Source organism: Etheostoma spectabile, chromosome 10, assembly GCF_008692095.1.
Source record: "Etheostoma spectabile isolate EspeVRDwgs_2016 chromosome 10, UIUC_Espe_1.0, whole genome shotgun sequence".
Lineage (NCBI taxonomy): Eukaryota > Metazoa > Chordata > Actinopteri > Perciformes > Percidae > Etheostoma > Etheostoma spectabile.
The window spans coordinates 16,192,642-16,205,156 of NC_045742.1; the positions used below are offsets into that span (position 1 = coordinate 16,192,642).

The following is a 12,515-nucleotide window of genomic DNA, read 5'->3' on the forward strand; positions in this document are numbered from 1 at the left end:
CATAATTAATTATATTGTGTTGGTCATTGAGTTTTATGGTTATTTTATTGCATCACATTGTTTGTGTAATAATCAAATAATAGTTTAAGCATGTTTTAAGCAAAAATAGCTGCAGTCATTTGATTTCAGCTTTTAAAAATGTGAATATTTGCTTGATTTTTTACTCTTCTATGATAGTAGAAGACTTAGGCTATTGGGTTATTATACATGCTGTGGTATGAGGTAGTGGTCTATTCTACAGTATATGCTTGTACTGCTGCCACTAACATGGCCTTACATTTCAGAATGCTAGTTTGAAAATTTTTTGAATCTCACCTCCCTCCATGCCCCTCCTCCATCACAGAACAGCAGCGATGGGGCCCTCTCTCCTACAGGCCTACAGGAGACGCTGGTGGATGGCGGTGACGGCGGTGATTGAAAATCTGCTGTGTTCGGCTGTGCTGCTGGGATGGGGCTCCCTGCTCATCATGCTGAAAAGGGAAGGCTTCTACTCCCACTTGTGCTCAGGTAAAATCCTAGACTAAAAACGGTGCACATAGTACGCGTGACGTCATCCATTGGTTTATGGACTGTCATTTTGAAGTCTCGAGTTTGGCAATACAGGCGTGGCCATCTCGTTTTCTTGGAGGGTGGAGCTGGGGAGGATGAAGCCAGTGTTTTTTATGGTTACAATGGGGCTGCGCTCAGTGCTTAAGGGGGGAAGTTGGGGGAACTTAGGGGGAATCCAGCGATTCCTCAGCAGGTAAACGTGGACCCCTGGGTGCTGCCGCCATTTATCTGCAGGTACGGCAGTACAGAAAATCAGCAAACTTTTCCTTAAGTTACCAGCTATCACCAGCGGTAGCTAGCTAGCTTGGTTGGCAGAACACTGAAGAAGACATTTTCTTATGGACTTCTATAGAAACCGCTTCCTTTTGCAACCAGTGGAGTCGCTCCCTGCTGTAAATGAGATAGAATGCAGATTTAAGGCACTTCTGCATTCGCTTCACTTTTCAGGCCCAGAAGCTTTGTCCATTATTTTTACAGTCTGTGGGTAAAATCTGCAGCTCTCCATCACTCAAGCCTCTGGCTGTTATTCTATGCTTATGAAGAACCTGGGGGATGGAGCCTGGACAGCGCTTAAAAAGATTAAGACACACCAAATTGTTGGAAATGTAAGACGGAAGATGGCCAATTACTTCATGTCCTAAGGATCCTGTGATAAGGTCCAGGGGCCTCATGAATAAACGTTGCGTACAGACGGAAAGCTTGGGCTTCTACGCTGGTTTTCACAAACACTTTGTGATGAAAAAAAAAAATGAACTTGACGTGAGAATGTGCGGGCCGTCACACAAACTGTTGAGCAATTGTGAGAATGTGCGGGCCGTTCGCAAAGACTTTGTAACGTGTAATCTAACTGAAAAGTGCCAAAATCACTAAACATTACAAAATAACGTTTCCACGGTAACACTTTACAATGAGCTACACAAGAAAGGGTAGTTAATGATTAGTTACTGTTTTTGAAAGAGTAACGAATGATTAGGTATCCTTTTTCAGAAAGGTAACGAATGATTAGGTATCCTTTTTTCAATTAGTTACCCATCTTTTCCATTTTTCATTTGCCACTCTTCTACTGCTTATCCGAGATGACAAACCTCCTGACAGAACTTTTTTTTTCTCGCCTCCACCTCAGCAGTCAGCAACTTTAATTTCACAAGAAGTTTTTTTTCCGTCTGCAGCGGGATAACCTGTAGTGATTGGACAAAGAACGACGTCGGGGCGCAAATTAAAGTCATGTCCATATTAATTTATGGGAGGAGGCAAGGCGGGGTGTGCGCTCAATTTCAAGTTGATGAAAGCTGCACAATCTTTTATACATGAGGCCCTAGGAATTTAGCTGGGCTCTTTAGGATACATGATAAGTTATGTTGGATTGCAGGGGCCCAGGTTTGAATCAGCCCAAGATTATTTGTTCTGGGAGATGGGTCAGACCTATATGGGATGGATAAGAACATAAGAAGCTGGGTCCAGACTAGTTTAGTGATAGCCTGACATATTATTTTGGGAGGATGATGGAGGAATGAAGGGGTGCCATCACTCCAGGACTTGTGAGATGCCTTTGGTGGCCGCCTTTAAAAAGATGTCATATAAACGGTTTGCCAGATTGGATGTCTAAACTAGAAAATGGGGAAAGTACCTGAGCTTTCTGGAGGGCTCCTAAGAAGCTTTGTGCTGGGGAGAGACGTGTATGATGGGCTTCTGGTGTTGTCATCAATGTTTATTTGGTTTATTGTCTAATTTGTTATTTTGTTGTATGCTTTGAATATTGTAGTTACTGAGACATCTTCATTTTGATTGGTCTTTCTCTGTTCAAATACTGACCACTAACCTCTCTTCTCAACCCCTTTACACAGTGAATGAAACCGTGATCGTGTTACTGGGTAACTCCTCCGGCGGTGAGTTTGACGACTGGCTCAGCTGCGTAGACCAGGAGGAGATGCTGAATCTGGGCTTCACCATTGGGTCTTTTTTACTCAGTGCCACCACCTTGCCACTTGGAATCCTGATGGACAGATTTGGACCACGCCTCATTCGCCTGGTGGGCAGGTAACAGTTCTAAAATGGTCACAGACATTTCACATTTTTAAAGGGATGTGCACGTCTGCTGGGTGTTGACGTGTTGAAGTGTCTTTTTTATGTTCAGTATAATTCACGAAAACATAAATCTCTTTTTCCAGATACAGATTTCATTTATGAAAACTTCTTAACTCTGTCAATTGGAAGTTTGACTACTTCACTTTCTTTTATAAATGTTATGATGGTGAGGTGAATCTGAAGCAAAAGTCAATTCCACAACTACTACTGAGGTTGTAGTAAAAACGACCCGACAGATCACATTCCCAAAGTGGTTTGACACTATGTGAATCAAGTGTAGGTGGGGCAGCAGAGTAGTAGAGTGTGTGTTTGTGTGTGTGTGTGCGCGTGCATGCTAGTGCGTGTGTGTGTGTGTGTGTGTGTGTGTGTGTGTGTGTGTGTGAGAAAGTGAGTAGCCAGACATTTGGATAATGAGATGAAAACTGATGAAAACTGAGAAGCTTATCTGTAGCTGCAAGCTGTTAAACCACTGACAGTTTCAGTCTTTGATAACCAACAGCCAGTCTGCTGTTTTGCAAATTGTATTCTGGAATCTTATTAGAGTATGAAAATTTTGTGTAACATATGCCGGTATATTCACATTTGCTTTATCTGTAAATTACACTTCCACTGAATGAAGTGGCTGTCGTGTGACTCAAGGCATTTACATGCTGCATGACCAGTTAGTTATCCTGACATTTTTAGCATGGCCCTCTGGGAGATTCTCTACGTCTTGCATTGTTCCTACATACACTAAAAAAATTTGACTTTCAGCACGCTAAGATATAGGTTGCAAGAATTTAAAACATCCTGGTTCTTTTGTTACAGTTCGTGTTTTGGTATGTCCTGTGTTATAATGGCTTCGTCTTCCTACGACCCACATGGTGAGTACAAACACAAGCGCATATACTAAAACTTGTATGTGCCAGGTATTAATTAATGACACACTCACAGCTCACAACACACAAGGGGCCACGTTTAGAATACTTAAATATACAACATCACAAAAACTACATAAAACTGTATTACTGTAAGTGGCGCCATTTATGTCTTCATAGGTACAATGATAAATTGCATAAATATAAGGGCAAATGAATAAATAAATAAATATTCATACAGTTCAGTAGTAGAACTTAAGTTGGATTATGGTCTTTTACAACATTGTAATAGCATGTATTACATATTGTGCTGTTTGGAGAGTTTAAAAGCAGTAAAAGGCTCCGTTCACTGGAAAAGACGTGTGTTCTCCATGTTACCCAATATTATATTTTTCAACACAACAACACTTACACCAGGTGCAGTTGGAGAGGTGTGCAAAGTTGTAAAAATGGGCAGAATCCAAACAATCCACAGATTATTTTCTTCACGCTCCACGTTTTCTTTCACAACTGTCCATGTAACTATACTCTATGCCTCCGGCTGCAAAGGAAACACACATTTTTAAAACACAGTATGAAATACACACCAGGAAATGCTGTGTGCTACCTAAAAATGCAATATTTTATTTACTGTAGCTTGTTTATTGAGTTATTGTACCAATTGTTACTTCCACTTTAAAAGGGCGTCAATCTGCTTCAAACAAACTGCCTGTTGGATCATCAAGTAGCGTCTGACATCCCCCCCATTCCTTTATATTTACAAATGACAATGACAACAGACAAGATAACAGAGCAAGCAAACCCGCTAAAAAGAAGACAAAAAAATATAGAAAAATAACAAATAAAAAGAGAGTAAATAAGAAATAGAGGAATTCCCAATTACACTTTTCGGATGTCAGAAGTGGGGTAACTGCACTAAAATGTTTAGTTTTGCCCTTTTTATAACATTTAGCTTCTCGCCTCATCTTCGGGTGTAACGATGTAATGAATGAAAGAAAGTAAAATGTTGATTTTGGCTCTACCTCTGTTTTTCTCTGCAGCTCTGTCAGCGCTCATTTTCTTGGCTCTCTCCATGAACGGCTTTGGAGGCATCTGCTTGACCTTTACCTCACTCACGGTGAGACACACAACTGACAGGAAACAGTAAAGACTCACTGATTAATGGAGGAGAATATATATAAATATAATATTGATGTATACACATGAGACTTGATATCGCCTGGGGAATTTTGTGATAATTGATAATAATCAGTAGCACAACCATTATATACAGCATTAGTGTGTTGCAAAGGCTGCAAAGAGTAAACTTTCAGACATCTGTGGTCAAACAGTTGATCCTCTTTAATTATATGCTGGTTATGTGTTAAATCAGATCCAGTGTCGCCCAGCTTCTGATTTACAACAGTGTGGCATCCTCTTTGTCTTTTCTGGTTTTCATAGTTAACTGATTTGGTATACATGGTTTGGGGAGTAGAGCACTCTTTTCTGCGCCAGTTCTCGTTGTTTTGGTGGATGAGTTTGTGTCCACATGCTCAGCGACACCGTATTTTGATGGCTATTGTGTTTGTTATTAACTTCTGTACATAAGACCGGCCCTGACCTCGTAGAGAAAGAAATTAATGAGAGAGAAAAAGAAAATGACAACTGGCCTGTTGAATGGACTGTGTTTAGGAGCTTTGTTGTGTAAACCACATATTGGATTAGACGGATTCGATGCCTCTGAGGCTGCCTTTGCTTTGACACTATGGACTATACAGTATATGTGTCCCTGACCACCTCCCAAAAACATTTTTTCAGCGGGTCTTATATTTATAGTGTATTTAAAACTGTCAAAGGACAGCCATAAAAAATGTAGTCATTAATTTGAACAGGGCCAAATGTTTACGGTAAAACCAAAAAGCGCAAATCTTGTTTTGTCAGAATCTCAACCAGATCAATTTATCTTTCTTCCTCCTTCTGTCAATGTTTGAGTTGATGAACATACCAGACAGAGAATGTGAGAAATTAAAAACAAGCATATCTCTTTAATCAGCATCATGTTGTCAACAAGAAGACAAGGATAATTTTTAAGGGCATTCATCATAATTTAGCACCAAAAGTCATATTTTTTCTTCCTGATAGCACCGTGCAGCTAGTCCAACATTACAGCTCTGAAAGTATCTACGGTTACTATCAGTGGTTACATAACTTATATTCTGAGAAACTTGTAACGTAAGGTTGTGTTCCTGGAAGTAATGAGCAGAGCAGTTTTGGAAGCTGAGAGTCTCAGTGGCCTCTATTAGTCTCAGCTGAGGAAATAGTGTGTGCTGTGATTGGGAACTGGTTTTGTTTCCATTCACGTCAGGCATGTGTTTGTGTGTGATGTGTCAGCTGGTACTAACATTATTAAGAGTGTTTAAATGTTGTTGCTGCCTCCTGTGTCATAGCAAGCATTCAGGTATGTGTGTGAGTGTTTGTTAACGGTGTTTCAGTCAGAGCTGCACATGACTTCTCCCATTTATGTTTCCACCAATAACAGCCTGTAGTTGACCACACACCCTCTCCAAAGCTGGGCCCACTCACCTGTATTGAAGGATTTATAGCCACAATTTCCCTTTCCACTATCTTCCTTTTTTCTTTGTTCTTTTCCTCCCATCTTCCCACTCTCTCCTGTTTCTGTTCTGCTCAGCAGTCAGGAGAAAATCAATGTACAACCTTTTCAACTCTGCGTGACTGTGCACCCGTGAATGTACATATGTGTGGGCATGGTTATGTACACACAGGGAGACAAACATGAAACAGATGTTGAGATAATGAAGCTAAGTATGGACAGACTATTCTCTCCTATGACCTTCCTCCTATATGGTGACTGCAGCCTGTCTGTAGAAAAGAAAAGTGAAGACACCTGTCTCTTTCTCAAACTAAATGGATATTCTGCACTTTACAGTCAACTGCACCTGTATATCTCTCTTTAACAAGCAGCGTCCTGTTGGTGGTCAGTCATTACAAGCCCATGATGTGCAACCACACATTTAAACCCAAATGTATTTCAAATTCTTGTAGGGATTCCAAATGTGTCAAATATGTTAGGCTGGATTTTTGGAGGAAATGTTTTTAAAATTACGCACAAGACATCTAGAACAGCTGCGGTGATTAGGCAATTAATCAGTTGATCAAGAGAAAATTATCTAGCAACTATTTTGATATTTTCATTTTATCAATCATGTTATCATTATCATAAAAAAAAATATTTGATGTATTTTTAGAACTTTTAAGTTAACTTTTAAGCAGATTTTCTTTGTCCTTAACAATAGTTAATTGAAGATCTTTGTGCTTTGGACTGTTGGACATTTAACATTTAACACTGAGCTCTAGGATACTGTGTTAGATTAAATCAATTTATCCAAAGAAGAATTGAAAGATTAGTTGCAGCCCTGTTCCATTAAAAAAAAACATTCAGTAGTATGGGATTTTAATAACACACCTACACGCAGGCACACACACACACACACACACACACACACACACACACACACACACACACACACACACATACACACACACACACCTCTTTGACTGACCTCCACACTGTTGTTGTTGTTGTTGTTGTTGTTGTTGTTGTTCTGAAGAGCAAATGACAGCAGAGCACAAGGACAGACACATACACACTCATCCCATCATGATTTAAATCATGTGCTCTAGCTCAAAACAAGACAAAATCTCTGTTGTCCTAGTTATTGTGAAGAACACTTGTCCTTTTATAGTCAGTTGTAATGAGAGACGTGCATAACTCCCTGAAATAGAGAGTCGGTCATGAGATTAGATACAATTACATTTAGAAATGTATAACATACAATTACAATATATACGTAACATTATCTGGTGTGATGGAAATCACGGTACACGGTAATATAAACGTTTAAAAGGAATGTTTTGCTGAAGAAATAATCTTCCTCTATGACCTTGATCAGTGTACTTAACTCCTCTTTGCTCAACAGAAACTATTTACACGCATGTTTTGTGCACATTTACTATGTGTATAGTAATAATACATCAAGTCATACTGCAAACAAAAGCATAAAAGTGACAAAGAAATATAAGTTTTTTTAAAGGGGCCAATAAATAACAGCAAAGACAACAGAATATGGGTTTTAATTCAAGGAGCAGCGACGGAATTTTTAAATGAGCACCAGTCTAGCAGTTCACCTGAACATTACATTTTCTGGACAAAATAACATTTTGAAGATTGCGTGGATTTGTCAGTTGCGGCCTGTTAACACAATGTCTTAAATTGGCACCTCCTCCCCAACTTAAAGATGCTAAAGGTGTTTGCTAGCAGGTGAAAGCCCACCCCAGATTCATCCATGTGTTGGAACAAGCTTTGTATCTCTACACTTGCGTTTTTTCGGTGCTGTGCCCTCCAGTTTTTGTAGCCTCCACTTGGATCCTTGCCACTGATATGGCACCATGTTGCTACGTTTTAAGGTTGTTGCCCAGAAACGAAGCAAAATAGAAAAATACAGGGTAAGGTCTCTACAGATACAGATACCGCCTCACACTTTTAGTGCAGGGGGTGACTCCGCTGGTTGCAATAAGAAGTCGTCATATGTCTAGAGAAAATGACCCTACTTCTCACATGATTTATTACCTCTATAAAAGTTTTCAAAAGACGTTTATGGTTTCATTCGCTAGTTGCAAGTCTTCTTCATTAAAGCATAATGTTCAATTAGTAAATTATGGTCCCATTTATTTTAAAATAGACAATAAGCTAGAAGATGCTTTGGGACAGGGCTGTACGGCAACCTGTCAATCGGGTTGAGGCTTAACAATGCTACATAAAAAAATAAAATAGCCGTGAACTTGTTTTTGGGTGCTTTCCATGTTTTCATCTTAAACCTTGATTCTCTCACTGTGTGTTTTCACTTTACCAAAGTTGATTGGAACAGTTTGCCCACCTAAAAATGTCTTGTTTAGCATGTGGTAGCACCTAGCCAAATAAGATAGCTAGCTAGTGTTAGTGGTTTGCCCTGTAGCTCAGTGTGGTTGCATCCTTTTTCTTAATTTACAATAATACAGTACAATTTGATAAATGAAAATGAACATGTCTTGCACCACACCAGTTTTTTAGTTTACTGTAATTAACCTGTGTGAACACACCCCTCTGGTTTACAGAAGCAAATACCTGCAGGGTCAAACTTAACTAGCATTAATGATTATTACCTATGACAGGAAGCTTGTGTGTCACATTGGCAGTGAAGGAATGAGGACAGTCTTCTTGCACTTATTGTAATAGATGTAGAATTACCCTTCAGCAGCATTGGGGCCTGTCAGATCACACACTAGTGATAAAAGTGTGCTCGGCTGTTTGTTGCTGCTTCCACGTGTTAGCTCTGGTCTCACCTAGCAAAGAGAGGCCACTACAGGACATTGGGGATGACTCTTAGAAGGATGCTTTGGGTAAAATACCAAGAAATCACAAAAGTGAGAGTATGACTTTGAGGGCAGTTCAATCCCCGTCTTTACATTAGACTACTTTTTTTGTGTTATCTACAGTAAGTCTAGTGCAGCTGGACTGTGCCAACGCTGTGAGGGATAAGGGTTTGATCCATGAACATTGAGAAAGGGCAGCAGGGAACTGAGGTGGAGAGAAGAAGCCGGCGCTAATCAGCTGTGGTTTAGTGTTTCCTGCTGGGATCTCTGCAGAGAAAGAGGGGCTGCAGCTGTGGCTTGGGGAGATCAGTCAAACTGAAAAAAACTTTCCTCCCACTACTTCTCTTTATTGTCAATCCTATCATTGCTTATTTTATACGCAACTCTCCTTTCTCCTTCTCCTGTTCCCATTTATTCCACATTCCTGTACTGCATTTTGCTTCTACATGTTCAGAGCTGCATCAAAATTTCAATCCTCATTAAGCTACTATTTGGCCCGTTCTCTCAGCGATTAAGGTCTTAATTGAACTCTGTGCCAAAGACTTGTGTGTGAGCACAGCAGGTGTAGAGCCTGAACTCATAAGTTGTGACAAGCGAACGGCCAAAGCTTCATTTGTCTGTGACTTCCTGACATCAGTTGACCCTTGTGTTGCCTCCATACAGTCACATGTTTTTTGTCATTAGTGTTAGTATGCAGCAAATGTGCTGCAAGGCCCTGTTTGAAACATGTATTTTATGAGAACTGCCAGAACAACAGCGTCTGCTGCTGACACTTGCACATTAACATAGGCATGCACACATTTCACACTGTGTCTTTGCTTTCTGCCTCACACAAATTTCTCAGAAAGATGACTACACTTCTAAAAGCAAACATCAGTTTATAGACATCTCACATGGCTGGAACATCTTTGCTTATAGATGCAAACACCCCTGTGTGCTCAGATGGCTCTCTCGCTTACATTCCTCCGCAGACAGAAAGTCCAGCACCGTAGAGCTCATGGCCACAGTCGGGCCGCGAAGTATTTTGATTCTCAGAAGCGCTGAATGAGGACTGGTGTTCTTCGGTATGTTTTTCTCGTCTCGCTCAGACAGTCAGGCTCTCGCTCGAATATCCTGTTTACCTGCTAAACACGTGGTTCAGCCGCTAACTTCTCACCACAGCCTGATCTCCAGACAGCTATACTAAATCTAATCAATATTTTTATATATTAACAATGGATCAAATGACCACTTGTATGTTAAAGGGGTTACTTGTAGTTACAAACCCAAATCATTATTGCTTAACTCTGCAGTTCCACTTAGCTATACAAGACTTTATTTTCATTTTATTGCTTTGGCTTCCTGGCCCCCAAGTTTACTGGTTTGATTCACTCTCACATTTTTCAACAAAAAAACTCCTAAAAACATTACTGTATTCTACCTGCAGCACCAAACAGCAAAGTACGCGGCTAGCTGTTGATCATAGTAGAGCATTTAGCAGCCAAAGAGCCAGATATTTCCCTCAGCAGTTGGTGAAGACCAAATGGAGATTAAATAATGGACTCATAATAATCAGGTGGCCCCAAGCACTACTCTAAAGGAATGTCCATATCTGCTTGATGTGTAAATAAGCAACTGTTTGCTAACATCTTTTATCAACTTTGTAATTTGATAATATGTCCAGGTTGTATTTGCAGCTTGTTGTGCTGCCATCAAGAGGCCAGACATTAGTTAATGTAATTTTTAAAGAGCCTAAATGGACACTGAAATACTGTAAGAATCAACACGTTTTACAAACCCCATCTTCACATTTTGCATTTACAGTGCATGTCAGCAAGGTTTGTAGACTTTGTAATTGAATTGTAAATGTGATCATCCTGCATCCTTCCACCATTCATCTCTCCAGCCTTCATTTATCTCCTTTCCATCATACAACATCAGCATTAGACTCATAAATGTCTGAATTTGTCACCCTGGTGACCTAGTGGTCAAGATGCATACTATATACAGTAGCTGCAGCTATACGCCTCTTTCCACGTGTTTTCTGTCTGAATCTTTACTGTCAGCCTATCAGTCTATCCAAGAAAGTAATCTTAAAAGAATGAATGTCTGAATTGGTTGGTTCATTGTTTTTGTTACATGTTAAAAGTAAAAAAAAAGTATCATTGTCAGCATGTTGCCAATTTCCCAACTCTGAATTGATGTCATTTGGTCCAGTCTCAGACCAGAGGCTCAGATGAATGAGGAAAGTGTACATTGCGGGAGGAAAAAAAGGGACACTGACATTACACTGTGAAATCTGACCCAGTGGGGAGATTAAGTGACGCTGAGTTTGAAAACCGTGGTAAGTGTTGAGAGAGAATAGGTAGCTTGTCATGCAGCACACCTAAAATCCCACACATGTGATTTGATAATCGTAATGGATTCATTTAAAACCCTAATAAAACGAGTGTGCTGGCAGCACAATAGGTCATTGTTATGTTCGCTAAGCTTCTTATTACTGTAAATAGGTCAACCTAATATATGATGTGTTAGTGCCTGGTGCACCAACACCTTGTTCCCTTTGCCATGTGTCAAGAATGCCCCTACGCTGGGTCCTCTGAAGTTCATCGAGAGCTGCCTATAGATCGGCTTCCACAGTTTTTAATCATAAAAAAGCAGGAATAAAGATGATGTACGACTGTCGACGTATAGCTTAGTCTGTGTTTGTACTATGGGGTTAGGACACAAACTGGGTCAAGACTTTGTTTCTTGTGTCCTCATGACATGGAAATTAATATATTTTTTAACGAGTCTGCTCTGTGGGGAGAGGGAAGTGTGACTGTGCGCAAACCCTAGAGACAGGACCAGTTCCCAGTCTGATTCATTGTGCTGACACACAGCTGCTGTCTGCCCTCTGCTGGTCAAAATAATATACTGCATCTTGAGTGAACCACAGTTTTGACTCCGGCAGGCCATAGAGTTCACATAAAGGTGTAATGTGCTGAGGCCTAGGTGACCATGTTATATTAGTGTATTAACTGATATCTATTGTATCTACTCCTCTGTCCCTGCAGCTCCCCAACATGTTTGGTGCTCTGAGCTCCACCGTTATGTCTCTGATGATTGGCTCGTATGCTTCCTCTGCTGTCACCTTCCCCGGAGTCAAGGTAAATTACAAAGGTTAAAAGAAATGGACACTAATATTAACGCATTCATCATGGTTTCCCCACATAAAGCACATACATACATAGCCTTAGTACTGCATTATGGTGCTTTCAGATTATAAACAATGTTGTTGGTAAAATTAGAGAGCATTACTCGCCTCCCCCCAGCTGGACGTGTCTGGAACACCTCCCTAGGGAAGCACCCAGGGGTCTCCTGGGTCTTGTTGGATCTCGTTCTTTCGGTCATGACCCAGCCTTTATGACCATAGGTGAGGATAGGAACGAAAACTGACCAGTAGATCGAGAGCTTTGCCTTCTGGCTCAGCTCTCTTTTGTCATAACGGTGCGATAAATTGAATATGTGCCAATTCTCCGACCAATCTCCGGCTCCATTGTCTCCTCATTTGCATACAAGACCCCAAGTTATTTTAAGTCCTTCACTTGGGGTAAGCACGCCATCGGTTTCCTGCTGAGAACCATGGCCTCAGAT

At 40.5% G+C, this 12,515-nt stretch overlaps 1 protein-coding gene across 1 annotated transcript in view; it reads left to right on the forward strand.

The window, feature by feature from the left end:
* Positions 1-343: 343 nt before the first annotated feature.
* Positions 344-12,515, forward strand: part of slc43a1a (solute carrier family 43 member 1a) — a gene marked incomplete at its 5' end in the record, with an annotated part of 17,258 nt that continues 5,086 nt past the window's right edge. Inside the window, 5 exon segments of the mRNA XM_032527193.1 lie at positions 344-507; positions 2,394-2,586; positions 3,442-3,497; positions 4,532-4,608; positions 11,936-12,028. Of these exon segments, the coding sequence (XP_032383084.1) occupies positions 344-507; positions 2,394-2,586; positions 3,442-3,497; positions 4,532-4,608; positions 11,936-12,028 (583 nt within the window).